Source organism: Lontra canadensis, unplaced genomic scaffold (genome assembly GCF_010015895.1).
Source record: "Lontra canadensis isolate GAN:19392208 unplaced genomic scaffold, GSC_riverotter_1.0 scaffold12, whole genome shotgun sequence".
NCBI lineage: Eukaryota > Metazoa > Chordata > Mammalia > Carnivora > Mustelidae > Lontra > Lontra canadensis.
The window spans coordinates 19,213,248-19,229,518 of NW_022631006.1; the positions used below are offsets into that span (position 1 = coordinate 19,213,248).

Consider the following 16,271-nt stretch of genomic DNA (forward strand, 5'->3'; position numbering starts at 1 on the left):
ACTCTGTGGGATCCTGCTGCACGTCCAGGATCTAAATCTTTTTTTTTTTTTCTCCAGCATCTAAATCTAACCCTCAGCACTACTAGACAAACCAAGGCCAAGGACCCAACAAAACTGGCCTGTATTAAAAAATGTAAACATCCAAAATAAACAAAAATCCTCAAAGACGAAGGAACATCTGAAGATGTTCTAGATTAAAGTAGACTAAAGAGATAGGACACTGAATTCCCAGAACCAAGATTTTCCTTGCTTTAATGGGCATGACTAGAATAACTCATGAAACCTAAATGACGTCATCTCTAGAACAGCGTAGCAATTCTTGCACTTCTAGTCTCAGGATCGTGTTAGACTCTTAGAAATTATGAAGGACTCCCCCTATTTTTGTTTACATTCTATCAGTATGTGCCAGTAGACATTACAATTAAAACATTAAAGAATTTGATACACTAAAAAATGTACTTGTTATAGGTTAACAAAAACACGAAAAATGGCTAAAATTTCTAAGACAAAAATAGCGAGAAGGTGGTATATTTTCACCATTTACCAAATGTCTGACTTAAAGACAGCTGGATTCTCTTATCTGCCTTTGCATACACTATATTATGATGTATTTTTTTGTTTGAAGTACATATGAAAACAAATCTTGCCACAAACAGGTGTTTGAAAGGGGAGAGTATTGTAATATTAAGCCTTTTCAGAGAACAGTGAATAGTCTTTTCTGATACAATGCTAAGTACCACTTGACAAACAGTTTCTCCCCCCCACCCAAAGATTTTATTTATTTGACAGAGAGATCACAAGCAGGTAGAGAGGCAGGCAGAGAGAGAGGGGGAAGCAGGCTCCCCACTGAGCAGAGAGCCCGATGTGGGCCTCAATCCCAGGACCGAGAGATCATGACCCAAGCCGAAGGCAGAGTTTCAACCCACTGAGCCACCCAGGCGTCCAACAACAGTAGTTTCTTTTTTTTTTTTTTTAAGATTTTATTTATTTATTTGACAGACAGAGATCACAAGTAGGCAGAGAGGCAGGCAGAGAAAGAGGAGGAAGCAGGCTCCCTGCTGAGCAGAGAGCCCGCCTGATGCGGGGCTCGATCCCAGGACCCTGGGATCATGACCTGAGCTGAAGGCAGAGGCTTTAACCCACTGAGCCACCCAGGCGCCCCACAACAGTAGTTTCTTAAAGGTTAATTGCATACGTGGAATATGAACCCCTTCCAATGAGCTTTTTGTACTCCATACACTTGTACGAGAAAATCCTGTGTTTGTTTTATTAAGCTCTAAGCCCAACGTGGGACTCGAACTCACAACGCTGAGATCAAGAGCTGCATGTTCTACCAACTCAGCCAGCCAGGCAGGTGCCCCTAAAGCCTAAAGGAACACTTTTCTGCATCTGACTCTCAGGGAACAAAATGTAGACAATACCTACATGGATGCATATGTGTATAGAAATATAAATAGAGAAGGACCAAAGGAAATGCTGCAAAATGTTAACATTTTGGAGATCAAGAACATAGCAACACTTGGTACTGTTCTGAAATTATGTCAAAATAAAAAGTCAAAAAAAAAAAAAAAAAAAAAAAAGTTCTTACCAGAAACTATGTGATCCGATTTTTGTTCTCCCTATAGCATGTGTTTCATTAGGGGAACTTAATGTGTCCCCCCGTTTCTCCATGCTCTTGAAACCAGGTCCTGCAGCTAAATTTCCCTGACAAAAAGATGGGGTGGATGCTGGTAATTCCACCCCCACTTCTGACTCTTGGTCACATTTCTTTGTATCTTGCTCTAAATCATGATTTTAAACTGGGCTTAGGAGGCATATGCATCTTAATTCCTCAGGGTGTTGATTAAAAAATTGCAGGCTTGGGGCTCCTGGGTGGCTCAGTGGTTTAAGCCTCTGCCTTCGGCTCAGGTCATGATCCCAGGGTTCTGGGATTGAGCCCCGCATCGGGCTCTCTGCTCAGGAGGGAGCGTGCTTCTTCCTCTCTGCCTGCCTCTCTGCCTATTGTGATCTCTGTCAAATAAATAAATAAATAAAATCTTAAAAAAAAAAAAAAAATTGCAGGCTCCCAGTCTCCATCAGAATCAGCAGCTCTACTTCCAGGAACTGTCAACATTTAGTAAGACAGTCCAAATTCTGGGGAAGGAGGAACGGGTCAGCATTAGAAATTCTGTACATCACTGCATGGAGGGCATGGGAGTGGGTCGCCTTCTCTCTCCCCCTCCATCAGGCCCTGCCCTGCGGCGCAGACAAGGCTGCTGCGGGGAAGCGAACACGAGACACCACGCAGTGGGCAGGTTTCCCGGGCAAGGAACTCATGAAGCCCCCGGTCCTGTTGGGTCTGGGGGAACTCAAGGTTTCTGGTCTCCTTGAAACAAACTTTTAGTTGACAGTTTGGGGAAGAGGTTTTTAGAAAGTTAGAAACTAAGGAAAGTATACATTTACCAAAATAAAAGTACCCCCACCACCCACTAAAGGGAGACTCTGCGGTTCCCCTTCAGGAGTCATGGGGTAGCAGGCACGCACGCAGCTCCGTGCACTGGTGTCTGGAGCAGGCCTGAAGGAGCTGGTGGGGAGGAGGAGAGCCCACATTTTATCTGCATAGATATCAACTTGCCTAAACTGTCCAGCTACCACTATTACCCTGGTTTTTCCACAACAGTACTGAAGAGGACCTGATGGTTGACTATGTTTAGTTTTCACTTCAGCTGTCACTGTAGAACACTTAGTTTTACAGCATGGTGTTCTGGTTTGAATTGTGTTCTTCAGAATGGTATGTGCAAGTCTTAACCTTTAGTGACCTTGACAGGACCGGAGGACAAAGCGTCTGGTTTGGGGTACTTTTTTAGGTCAGTCCTAGGAAATGAATGCACAGGGATACCCCTGGAATCTCAGGCTTTCGGTTTGGTTTTCCTTATTTGGCATACCATTTCTTCTTCTTTTTCCTGAGGAAACGGCATTCTCCTCTCCTTGGCTCTCATCTGGTGGTGAAGGCACTTCTGCAACTGTTCTGAGATCCTGGTGTTCCTGCTTCTCTTGATTCTGGAATTCAGTGTGATCACTTACTTTTATCTCTGAATGATCCTGCCACAAATATTAAAAGGGAAGAAAGGATTTAAATGATGAAAAGTCACCATTGCCTTCCAAAGATCGGCACCCACATTGGAAAGGGGCTAAAGGAAGAAAAGTAGGAGAGAATTAGATTTCTGAGTGGCAGAGCTGGGAAGAGGACCTACTAGGGCCCACTGAAAAGCTTAAATAGCAAGATAAGCTCTTCTAGGGGTAAATGGATAGTCTAATGGCTGAGGGACTCTATGGGGCTAGAAAATAAAAATTAGGACTATGTCCTATAAAGTTACATTTGAATGAGAGAATAAAAAGTAAAATCAGAGTCTTCTCCAAGTAACTGAGGGAAGGCTCTGGCTAATCCCAGGACCATTCTACTGAATCACCAAAAGAAGAGTGATCACTAGGTCTGAGGCCAGTTGGAAAAAAAAAAAAAAAGAATCCTACTAATGTTGGTTTCTCTTTCCTTCTTACCAGCCCTCACTTAGGGGAGCACTTCCCTCACTTTCATATTTCCTAAACCCATATTGAATTTGTGCTTACTCCTCAGTGAGTACTTCCCACGTGCCATCACCCAGGGTGTGACGACCCGTCTAGACTTGGGTCTATGCTTTCACGGAGCTCACAGCACAGAGTTTACGACTGTTTGGTATCATAAGGAAATTCAAAGAGAAAGTTTCCCAAGAATATACCAATTTTGGCACAGGTGGTGGTCAGAATTTGCACACGTCCATTCACCTGAGTGTCAGGGTTCCTGAGGACTGTCCTGTACCTTCTCCTGGTTTTGGTGCCATGACCAAGCGGCTCCATCTCAGTTTGTTCCTGGCCATGGCTCTGCAGCTCAGCCTCCTCACAGGACGATGCAGAGGTCTGACTTCCATCGTGGAAAGAAAGACATTCATCTGCCACATCCTATTTTTAGAGTTACAGTGTTCAGGAAAAGTCAGAATTTAAACTGAATAGAAAACATATTTTCAAAAGTTAATTTTAAAACGCTCTTGTACTAAAGTATAGGCCAGAACACGAATTTGAGAGCCTTTGGAAAGAAACAATCAGGGATCCCCAGGTGGCTCAGTAGGTTAGGCGTTGGCCTTCAGCTGAGGTCATGATCCCAGGGTCCTGAGATCGAGTCCTGCGTTGGGCTCCCTGCTCAGTGGAGAGCCTGCTTCTCCTTCTGCCTGCCGCTCTCCCTGCTTGTGCTCTTTCTCTCTGACAAATAAAGTTTTGTTTTTTTTTTTTTAAGATTTTATTTATTTGACAGAGAGAGACAACAAGAGAGGGAACACAAGCGGGGGAGTGGGAGAGGGAGAAGCAGGCTTCCCGCTGAGCAGGGAGCCCGATGCAGGACTTGATCCCGGGATCCCTGGATCATGACCCGAGCCAAAGGCAAACACTTAATGACTGAGCCACCCAGGTGCCCCAAAAAATAAAATCTTAAAAAGAAAAAAACGATCACACTTAATAACCCCAGCTTAAAAACTAGGCTAGGAAAGAATTCAAAGTTTTCTTAATATGACTAAGTAAGCAAATTAGTATTAATTTTCTTTTGAATATACACAAAGCAGAGTACTAGGCAGTATGTTCCAATAATTACAGCTAATATCACAACTTCATTGGGATATTTACATGGGTTATCTTACTTATTCCTCAAAGCCTATAAGATATGCACTAACATTATCCCCAGTTCACAGAGAGGCAAACTGAGGCTTAGAGAGTCTAAAGTAACTTGTCCAAGGCCAGAATAAGAAAGGAAGGTAAGAATGACACCTGTACTAACAGAAACTAAAAGAGCTCCATTATTAGAACAGAGTGGTACAAGGATCAGATTATCCCAAATAGACTTGCTTATGTAAGAACACATTGTTTGATAATAGTTACACTTTATAATAATGGGGGGGGGGAGAGACTAGATTCATGATTCAATGCATGATGCAGAGAAAATTAACTCTGCTTATCTTTTTGGTGGGGAGGGAAATGAAACTTGATTGTTTTTTCACACACAAATGCAATCTGGATGGGTCAAAGTTTTTTTTTGTTTTTTTTTTTTAAAGATTTTATTTATTCACTTCAGATACAGAAAGATCATGAGCAGGAGGAGAGGCAGAGGCAGAGGCAGAGGGAGAAGCAGGCTCCTCGCCAAGCAGGGAGCCCAATGTGGGGCTCGATCCCAGGAACCAGAGATCATGACTTGGGCCGAAGGCAGATGCTTAACCAACTGATTGAGCCACCCAGACACCCCTGGGTAAAAGATTTAAATGTAAAAATGAAACTATGGAAGCACTAGGAAAAAAAGTAAGTGAGAAATGATCATGAGTATGAGGAAGGCCTGTCTTCAGCAGAAGACAGGAGAAGACAGCAGAAGGCCTGTCTTCTTACCTACACAGTATAAAGGAGAGGTTGGATTTGCTTCTGGTGTTTTTGTTTTTACACTAAATTCTAATCAGGAGCTGATCTGAAATACACCTGTGGCTAAAAAAAATAAAGAAGTACTGAAGAGATTCTAATGGAAAGCAGTTGCTTCTCCACCCCAGCCCTTCCATTTCTAGGGCTTCCTTCACTTTAGGTGGTCACTTACAGATCACATGGGGTTTGCCGGGGTGGGGGGGTGCCTATGCATTTGTGGCTGCAGCAGCTGTTTTCAGTGCCTATCATGGGCTATAGTTTAGCTCACTGGTCCCACGCTCCTCTCCCATCTTCCTCCCAAGAGCAATGTACTCCTTCACTCTCTTACCTTTGCTCCCCTAAGGACTCTGAAACCTTTACATCTTGTCCCACACCTACACAAAGCCTCCTGTAAAATCTAAGTACAGAATCCTTATACTTCCCTTCACCTCGTCTTCCTTTTTTGCTCAATGTCATCTATTCTCTAACTTGTTAACATTTATAGCTTGTTATGTAACCTTAATTGAATCATCTGTGCCGTGTCTGTGTAGTTTGATTCTAGTTGATAAATCATTTAGTTCTTGAAAGGCTTTTTTTCTTAGAGCTTTTTGTTTGTTTTCTGGGTCATCTGGGTCTCCATTAGGGTCCTCGTTTTATTTATCTTCAGCTCTCTCCCACTGCAGCCTTCCCCTCAAATGTCTGGTGACTGTTGGCTGTCTATCCTATTTCAAAAAAACAAGGCAGACCTCATCAGAGGCTTGGATGTGTGGCAGGGCCTTATCTGGCAGGACCTGATCCACTAGGGTCCTTACTCGAGAAGGAGGCTGTTATGCAAGGGAACCACTGAATGCCAGAAGACAGAAGCCGGAGCTTGATGCCATCAAATTTCCTTGCAGAGAAGACTTCCAATATTCTACCTGGTCCCGACACCTGGTGCTGTGTGTGTGGCAGGGGTGGGTAGAGTGCTTTGTATCCTATTTTTACTCCACTGCACCGGGCTGCCTGGACCCCACCCTCTGAGAGCTGACTGAGCAGGCCTGGAGTATGAGGAGTGCTAACTACCACTATTTGTAAAAATCTCCTCAAATGACTCACCCATATATCCTGTAATAAGATCCACAATATAAAATAAATGTGGAAGTCCAAGAATAAGGAGGCTTAGAAAGCAGAACGGCAGATTTTAGACAGAGGTAAAATACTGCAAAAGTGACACAGTTGCAAGTGATGCAAGGTCTAGGATGAAGAATGGCAAGGAAAGGTACAGGAGCTAAGGAATGAGAAGAGTGGGGTACAGCACACCGAGCTGCACCTGTGAATTCATTGCAAGTGACAGGTGAAAACATCAGTTCAAAGGCGGGGATACAGGAGAGGAGAAAGATGCTATCTGGATCCTGCTTCCCAACTCCCTGGAGAGGCATGGTGAAGAAAAAGAAGCTGCTTCCACTATACAAGTGACACCCTCAGGTTACTCGTACCGTTGGACTACAGGGACACTTTTAAAGTGCTTATTTAGCCCTCCCGCAGGGACTCCCTATTAGAAGAAGTCAGAACTGTCCTGTTTAGATGTCTGTTGGCACAGTCCTGAACATCGCTGGTTTTAATCCCATGCACCTTAAACACAGGCTAGTCTGGGAGGCAGACAGTGATCAGGGAGGTGTTCATTCCCAATGCACCGTGATGCACCTGTAACAGATTTGCCTAACTCCGAGACCGACGGAGGACCCGTGGTTCAGACAAGGCAGTCCTTGGAACACAGCCAAGCGAACCCACATACCAAGCTGCTCCAACTTCTACAGTTAAGGCTGACCCGAAGTACAAGAATAAGTCTTCTGTAAGGTGTGATGTCCCACTCACTCAGATAGGATCAACACCTGTGCATCCCCTACGGGAGGATTTTGGGGGGGGGGGGGTCTGGAAGTTTACACATCTGTCATTGGTAGCATCAGTGATCTCTTTGCTGTGCACTTGGGCTGTGTTGACTCCCCCTGCAACTTTAGAAAAACCAACTCTTTTGTATCAGGTCTTCCCATCTAAGCTCACTATTGAGGGGAACTTGGGTGGCTCAGTTGTTTGAGCGGCCGGCTCTTGAATTCAGCCCAGGTCACAATCTCGGGGCCCTGGGACTGAGTGCTGCTTATTGGGGAATCTGCTTAAGGATTCTCTTTCCCGATCTCTAACTCACCCCCTGCACACGCTTATGCACATGTTTCTCCCAAAAAAAAAAAAAAAAAAAAGGCTTAAAGGTTTAAGATTTTATTTGTGAGGGAGACCGCATGAGCGAGAGGGCACAAGCCAGGGGTGGGGAATACAGAAGGAGAGGGAGAAGCAGACTCCCCACTGAAAGGGAAGGCTGATGTGGGGCTCGATTGCAGGACCGTGGGATCATGATCCCAGCCGAAGGCAGACGCTTAACTGGCTGAGCCACCCAGGTGCCTTAAGCTTACTATTTTGATTCAACACTTAGGAATTCTTTACCTAACTGAATTTGGACTATCATCATGCTTTTGTGAATTTTTTTCAAAACGGAATGGCCCCTGAGATGTTAAATTTGAAATATGATAGATAAGGGATGATTTTACTCTATTAACTACTAATTAACTATTAATTACTCTATTAACTACCATCCAAACTAAAGTCTTGATTTCCAATGGTACTAATCACTTTTTTTTTTTTTTTAAATTCATTTGAGAGAGATACAGAGAGCACAAGCAGGGGGGAGAGGCAGAAGCAGACTCCCGCTGAGCAGTGAACCTGACATGAGGCTCGATCCTAGGACCTGCAGATCATGACCTGAGCTGAAGATAGACGCTTAACCATCTGAGCCACCCAGGCGCTCCTTAATTATGTTTTATTCATTCATTCATTCATTCATTTATTTATTTGACAGATGGAGATCACAATAGGCAGAGAGGCAGGCAGAGAAAGAGAGGAGGAAGCAGGCTCCCTGCTGAGCAGAGAGCCCGACGCAGGGCTCAATCCCAGGACCCCGTGATCATGACCTGAGCCGAAGGCAGAGGCTTTAACCCACTGAGCCACTCAGGTGCCTCTTAATCATGTATTCTTAATCATTAAGAGAGTTATATATAAAAAGAGGGATGGAGATTTAGTTGATGTAAAATCTTAAAGCTAGAATTCAAAATTGATCCTTTTTTGTTATCTATTTTAAGTTAATTAAACCTGGAATCACAAGAATTTTGCTGTACATTTTTAATTTTTACTTATGTTTATGTTTTTTTTTTGTTTTTAAAAAGATTTTTTTTATTTATTTGACAGATAGATCACAAGTAGGCAGAGAGGCAGGCAGAGAGAGACAGGAGGAGGAGGCAGGCTACCCGCTGAGCAGAGAGGCCGATGCGGGACTCGATCCCAGGACCCTGAGATCATGACCCGAGCTGAAGGCAGAGGCTTTAACCACTGAGCCACCCAGGTGCCCCACTTATGTTTATGTTTTAAGTAGTCTCCACACCCAGCATGAAGCCCAGTGCAGGGCTCGGAAACATGACCCTGGAATGAAGACCTGAGCTGAGATCAAGAGCTGGATTCTCAACTGACTGAGCCACTCAGGCACCCCGAAAGAATTTTGAGTATTAGCAGTTTTAAATATTTATAACTTGGAATATAAAGATGATAAAGACAGGGAGAGTTAGTAGCTAGGATTCTCAATTCATATTTACATTTATCTCCATTTCCAGATAGATAATGAATGCTCTTCAAAGCACAAGGCCTTAAGGCCTTTCTGGATTTTCCTCTCTTTCAAGTTTAGAATCCTCACCCTAACGCAGCATCTGTGGACTAGGTCAGGCCCTGTCAAAACCTTTGGTCTGAAGCAGCCATGACGGCCCCTCTCCCACCACTCTGGTTTCCGGAGCACCACAGACCACTCTCACAGGCCCTACTTCATTTCATTTTCGTAACATTCAATTCAGTAGAGCAGGTACCGTCTCCATTGTAAAGAATAGGAAACTAGGAATAAAGGCACTTCAGTTTTCCAAGATCACATAAAAAGAAATGACAGAACTGCTACTTAACGTGGATTTTTTGGGCTTCAAATCCTGTTCCTTCCTTGCTCATACCAAGCTAGCTCTGGTAAGGTTTGGCAACTAGTAATTCATAACCCTTGCATTTTTATGAGAACATCTTATTCAGCAGGTTACTCACTACTGGGCATGTTTTTTTTATAGCAAATAGTTATTATCAAAGGATTTATTATTACTTAAAATGATCTCTTTGGGGATAAATAGCATGTCATCACTGGTTGTGTTTACTGCTCATTAATTAAATATAATGGTCTTAGTATTTAATAGGTGGTAAAAAATATATTACTTACCTGATTCTCATTTTCTTTTTTTGCCTCATGTTTAAGGTGGGCTTTCAAGGCTTTTAGCAACTTGTCTGCCTGCAGGAGAGTTCAAGACTTTATCAGTAGGGCCAAAAAAAAGTAAGCAAAAAAGATAGGTTATTAACTTTCCCGTTTTTGAGGATAATTATTCTCCTGTTCTAGTATTCCTCAAATGTCCTCTGGGCAGGCTCCGCAGAAGAATGGGGAAGTGAGACAGGTTAAGAGGCAATGACAACAGATACCCTGGGCTAAGCGCCAACATAAGGATACCCGCGCTGTTGTACACGAGACAGCTGGGCTCGGCCAAGGTCTAGACAGCCGGGATAAACTTGAGCAGGTAACTGGACACACTAGTTCTAAGATGAAGACATGATGTTTGCAGCTGCTGAGGTCTAAAGGATAAACGGGGCAGAGGTGGCCACAGGGAAGGGGTAAATTGCCTGGGAAGGAAAGAAGGAGGGTGGAGTTTGGGGAACTCAAGTTCACTATGGCTAGAGCATGGAGCTGCTCAGGGAAGGGGAGGGAAGACAATGGAGAACGTGGGCTGGGGCCGATCCTGCCAGGCCTTGTAAGCCTGTTAAGCGTAGGAGCTTTACCTGCCAAGGGCAGCGTTGGAAGAGTCTAGCAGTGCCAGAAAGTGACCAGTTCTGCATTACTCAGAATGATCACTCCAGCAGGACCACGTGCAGGATGCACTGGATGGCAGAAAGGCAGAAGCCAGCAAAACAGCTGGGAGGCCAGGAGAGGAAACCAGGAAGGACTATGGCCTGAGCTAGAGCAGGACTAAGGCAATAGGGACAGATTCAAAACCTTTTTAGGAAGTAAAGTCAGTATGAAGACAGGGGTTGAGGAACAGTGAAACTGTATTACACCCAGCTCTTGGCTTGGGCAGCTGATGTAACATGGTGGGGATCTCTCAGACCAGGAATTCCAAACACAGGCAGTTTTGAGGTGGGTGTGTGGTGGGAGGATGGTTCCAGGTCCCTGGGGGAAGGGACTCCTAGTTTCTCTTCTCACCCTGAGAAACCCTTCCTTCCTGAGAAATACTAATCTGATTGGGTTGTTTTTTCCTCTTCTTCCACTCAGGAAGCTGAGAACCAGGTATTTCCTTCTCAGTGTAGGCCCTGCCACCACAGCTAATACCATTTATCTTTGACCAGGTGGCTAGGAGAGAACGGCAGGGATCCGGATTTAGTTTGGGGCGTTAGGAGAGGCTGTGCAGCCCATCCCCCAGCCGGTTTACCAGTATGCTCTGCGTCAAGGTCTCAGGCACCACACCAGCTAGTAATAAAGTGGTTTTTATTTTCTACTGCTGTTGCTCCTTGAATGTCTCTTGGGGCCTTCTCCGTGAAGGGGGTCATTGCTAGGGCAGAATTCAGGCACTCTTGGTTCTTCATTTTTTCCACCAACCACTTCACTGAGGTATGATCGACCTACAAACAGCTACAGACATCTAATATACACAATGACATGTGTTTGGTGATAAATATATACCCGTGAAACCATTACCACTGTCATAATCTTCTCTGTCACCAACAGTTTCCTACCACCCCTTCTGTGTTTTGTCTTTTGTTTGTTTGGTTGGTTTTAAGAACCCTTCACGTAAGACGATAGCACATTTTTAAGTAGACCATACAGTAATGTTAATCATAGGCTCTATATTGTACAGGTTTCCAGACTTAAAATACCACAAAAACCTCATCAGACACATGACAATGATGAAAGGTGCCCGTGGCAGAGCCAGGTGAGCGCATTTATCAGGTTCAATGCTCTGGGTGAGGCTCATGAGGGCCAAGCAGGAGGTACAGGTGTTAGGATCAGCAGGTCAACAAGCACTGATCACACTGCACATGGTTCCAGGCACAGGAGAGACAGTGATGAGCCAAAAACACAAGGTCTCCACTCTCTAGGAACCTCCCGTGGTGGGCTGGTCTATTAACGAAGCTCAAAAAATGATAGGATATCAGGGGCTACCAGAAAATTAACCTGGGGACTGGAGGAGGGTGCTCCCTGAGGTAGGAGGGTCAGGAAAGGCCTCTCAGAGGTGGTGACTTTTCAATGGAGATGTGAACACGAAGAAGCAGCAGGCCAAGATGTGGGAAAGCGCATTCCAAGTAGAGGGTGCACCAAGGCCTGAGGTGGGCTGGTGAACTATAAGGACAGAAGGAAGCCAGTGCGTGGAGCATGGTGATGGATGCTGCGGGCTTCCTGCTCAGTGGGGATCTGATTCTCCCTCGCCCTCTGCCTCTCTCCCCTGTTCATGCTGTTTCAAATTAAAACAAAAACCTTTTAAAAAAATGTCAAGTCCATAGGAAAGTTAAAATAGTATAATAAACAATTTTATCCTCCCCACCTAGATTCAGCAATCATTAACACAGTCTCATAGTAGCTCTATAGTAACGTATTTCTTGCCAACTTACCTGAAAATAAGTTCCAGCCAACACGATACTTTCCCACTAAATACATCAGCCTCATCTCCCAAAAACAAGGGTTGTTTTCTTACATAACCTCTAATAAGTTATACCTAGGAAATATATTAATTTCCTAAAATCCTCTGAAATGTAGCCCTCAAATCTCCTCAATTGCCTCAATTTTTAGCTGTTTTCTTTTTTTAAAAAATTCCCCTTCAAATCAGGATCAAACCCAGTTTCTCACATTACATTTGTAGGAGTCTGGATTTTATTTTAGGTGTGAGGCAAGTCAATGGCGGGGGCACTGAGCAGAAATAGTGGCGTGTTCAACGTTTCAAATATTGCCTTGATTACAAGAGAATAACTACCCGGAGGCAAGAATAGAGGCAGGAGAGCCGCAGACAGGCTGTGGCCTAGGTCTGCAGCACTGGTGATGGTAAGCAGAGGTCAGACTTCAGGAGTGAAAAGTGGTGAAAGTGGTTTAAGCAAATAAGGAAGATTCAAACCTACCAAATAGCAGGGTTGGACAGAGATGTATCACAAGCTTTGGAAGATGCAGAGCCTTGTGGCCTTGTTAAGAGCCGTTTCAGTGGAAAAGAACAGAGAAATTGAGCAGAAGATTAAGGACAAGTGGTCAGGAGAGGTTTTTGGTTTTTTAAGATGGGGACTTTTTTTTTTTTTTTTAAAGATTTTATTTATTTGGGGCGCCTGGGTGGCTCAGTGGGTTAAAGCCTCTGCCTTCAGCTCAGGTCATGATCCCAGAGTCCTGGGATCGAGCCCCGCATCGGGCTCCCTGCTCGGCGGGGAGCCTGCTTCCTCCTCTCTCTCTGCCTGCCTTTCTGCCTACTTGTGATCTCTGTCTGTCAAATAAATAAACAAAATCTTTAAAAAAAATTTTTTTTATTTATTTGACAAATACAGATCACAAGTAGGCAGAGAGGCAGGCAGAGAGAGAGGAGGGGGCTGGCTCCCCGCTGAGCAGAGAGCCCCATGGGGGGCTCGATCCCAGGACCCTAGAATCATGACCCAAGCCGAAGGCAGAGGCTTTAACCCACTGAGCCACCCAGGCACCCCTAAGATGGGGACTATTAAGACTTGATAGCATCCTTTAGGGAAATGAGCCCGCTGAGCAGGAGAAATTGATGTAGGGGAGGAGCTAAGTGCAGGTGCGCAAGCCCCAGAGGTGGGAACAAGGATCCCTGGCACAAATGGCTAGACTGCCCTTAGAAGAACATAAAATACAATGGGACAGCTGGGGGATGGCCTGAGGGTTTGATGGTGGAAAGATGAGGAAACTCTCTGCTGACTCCATCTATTTTTCCAATGACCTATGAGGAAAAGTCATCAAGTGAGGGAAGGGAGCCAATGTGAGAAGACAGCACTTAATTGTCCTCAAAAATGGGAAAGTTAATGACTACCAAGGAAGCATATGGGGATCAAATGCTCATTTTATGATTTATGGTCATAAATATAAGTTTAAATATAAGTTCAGTCAACAAGCTTAGGTGATTTTCTCCAGGCAGGATCAGCTGGTTGGGTACAGAAAAAAGCGGGGGGGGGGCATAAATGCAACACTATAATTATACCCAACAAAACGAACAATACCTTTATTTAAGATTTTATTTGATAGAGAAAAGGTCACAAGCAGGGGCGAGTAGCAGAGGGAGAGGGAGAAGCACACTCCCTGATGAGCAGGGAGCCCACAATACCTTCACTTAATAACTAGTTCAAGTTTAATTTTCTTCAATTGTCTCAAAACCGTCTTTCTATAGCCACTTATAATAAAGCCTTATATGGTCACCTTTTTCTGGAAAATAGGTACCTCTCAAAAAGTCTTTATTGACACCCACTGTGTGCCAGATACTGTGTGCTAGGTAGGTAATGGGGTCTGTAGTGACCAGAAATATTTCATTCACTATTCCACTCTGAAAACAAGGGATAAATTGGCTAACCCAGATCAGGTGCCTCAAGAGAACAAACGACAGGTGGGGCTTTTAGAAAAAGATCTCTGTTGCAATGACTCTTCAGAGACCCAAATGGTTGTAGGGCCTTAATGTTTATTTATTTATTTGATAGAGATCACAAGTAGGCAGAGAGGCAGGCAGAGAGAGAGGGAGAGGCAGGCTCCCTCCTGAGCAGGGAGCCCGATGTGGGGCTTGATCCCAGGACCACGAGGTCATGACCTGAGCCCAAGGCTTAACCCACGGAGCCACACAGTTGCTCCATGCAGGGCCTTAATGTTGCTAAGAGCTCTGAACACAGGAAGCTTCCCCTGTAACTCTCTTGCCACTATTTGGAGCATTATTCTAGTACTGCCAACAAATGACTGAAAATAACTATTCAGCATCTCCCATATACTGCACTTAGTGTTGTAAAGACCTTCCAAGGAGTGTGTCTGAGATTTTTTTCAAGGAACTTAACATGTAGTGGAGAGGATAATGTAATACACAAATAACCACAGTGTAAGTTGAAAGCCTGCAAATGCTCAAAGAAAGTACCTGACATTAAACAGTTTTAAAAGCGCACAGGATCCTGGGATTACTAGGGTGGACCTGTGGCCAAGGGACTGAAGCGGAGGACATGAAGTGTCAAGTCAGTGATACTTCTGTTGGACTCTGAAGAGCAGCTGGAAATTATTAATGCAAATAAAGATGACAGAGAAAGAAGGGAATCTGAGGCCAAAGGACCAAAGTTAGCAAACAGAACATTACCGCAACAGTAACACAGAAGAACGATCATTCTAGGTCAGGCCTGAGTTATAAAAATTTATCCACGAGGTGGTCCTCTAAAAGTCATCCTTTCTTCCAGATCCTCCAGTAAAGTATTAAGAGATTTGGGGCTCATTTACAGTTCACAGGATTGTGACTGTTTCGAATTTCCCAGAAGCCAAAGCAATTACTTCAGCGACTGCCTAACGACCTGAATTAGACATAGCATCCCTGAGTTTTCGGGGCGTGCATTTCCTAAATTAATTTCAGAGTACTTCCAATAACACCAAACCGAACAAATCCTTTTGAAATCAAGGCCTATGTGAACCCTCAGAAAAATCAGCCTCAAAATAAGGTGAATATTTTGGCCCCCTCTCCGTTTTGCGTAGTTGGAGGAACAGGAGGCTCAGTCCCTGGGGTACCCGTTCGGTCCCTTCCCACCATGTCTACCAGAGGCAGCTCACACAACCCCGCCCGCTACCGGCTCCGTACCCTCAGGTTAGCCCGGAGGCCCAGATTCTTGGCTAGGATCTGAAGGTCGCTGTACTTGAAAGAGTCCAGCTCCTCAAGGGAGGGCATTGCCCTGGCGAGCTGCATCCAGGCGACCACAGTGAGGACTCGTACTCACTCGTACTCCACCTTCGGCAACACGGTTCAAAACTCTGGCGCCACTCTAAGCGTTACCGAAACCGAATTTTATAGAGAGTTTAAATTGAAAATGCTGCACTTCTATTGGCTAAAAATACCCGGAAGGTGGGGTTTCCTGGCGTTGACCAACAGAAACGAAGATTCTCCTCGCATCTGACGCACGTTTTCCCCCACCCCTCAACAACACTTTGGGGCGGAGTCCCCGGCACAGGATGTCCAATGAGGAAGCAGGAATCGTGCTTGGGCGGGCCAGGTGCGTGTTCGAAGCGGAGGCGCGAGCTGCGGAAAGATGGCGGCTCGGCCGCGGCGGCATCGTTCGCGGTGTGCACAGCTTCCGGGGGGTGATTTTTGTGATGCCGCTAAGAAAACAACTGACAAACACTCTTGTACGACTTCTATGGAGTGGGACACGCAGGTAGTGAACGGGTCCTCGCCGCTTGGCCCCGCAAACCTGGGGGCAGAGGAGCTGCCATCTGGCTCGCGGCTGCCGTCGTGGCTGCAGCCCGAGAGGTGCGCGGTGTTCCAGTGCGCGCAGTGCTACGCCGTGCTCGCTGACTCTGTGCACCTCGCCTGGGACCTGTCGCGGTCCCTAGGAGCCGTGGTCTTCTCCAGTGAGTGGGGGCAAAGTCTGAGGAAGGCGGAGGAGGTTCCAGAGAGGGGTTTCCCGCTTTCTCACGGGACAGTCGAGAGCGAGTGGTGGAAAGGACTGGGGGGGGGGGG

The 16,271-nt window shown here is 45.2% G+C and overlaps 2 protein-coding genes across 5 annotated transcripts in view; one reads left to right on the top strand and one right to left on the bottom strand.

The window, feature by feature from the left end:
* NUSAP1 (nucleolar and spindle associated protein 1) overlaps positions 1 to 15,523 on the bottom strand; it is a 31,781-nt gene extending 16,258 nt beyond the window's left edge. The window contains exons 1-4 of one of the 2 annotated variants that reach the window (XM_032856792.1): positions 15,396 to 15,523; positions 9,773 to 9,841; positions 3,802 to 3,975; positions 2,926 to 3,081 (exon numbers count right to left, since the gene is read on the bottom strand). In XM_032856792.1, coding sequence (XP_032712683.1) covers positions 2,926 to 3,081; positions 3,802 to 3,975; positions 9,773 to 9,841; positions 15,396 to 15,500 — 504 coding nt within the window. In that variant the 5' untranslated portion in view covers positions 15,501 to 15,523. Of the gene's footprint in view, positions 1 to 2,924; positions 3,082 to 3,801; positions 3,976 to 9,772; positions 9,842 to 15,395 lie in introns of both variants that reach the window. The other variant, XM_032856794.1, reaches the window with a different exon arrangement.
* A 273-nt stretch (positions 15,524 to 15,796) lies between these two features.
* OIP5 (Opa interacting protein 5) overlaps positions 15,797 to 16,271 on the top strand; it is a 16,089-nt gene continuing 15,614 nt past the window's right edge. The window contains exon 1 of one of the 3 annotated variants that reach the window (XM_032856797.1): positions 15,797 to 16,162. In XM_032856797.1, coding sequence (XP_032712688.1) covers positions 15,841 to 16,162 — 322 coding nt within the window. In that variant the 5' untranslated portion in view covers positions 15,797 to 15,840. The remainder of the gene's footprint in view (positions 16,163 to 16,271) is intronic. The other 2 variants (XM_032856798.1, XM_032856796.1) reach the window with 2 other exon arrangements.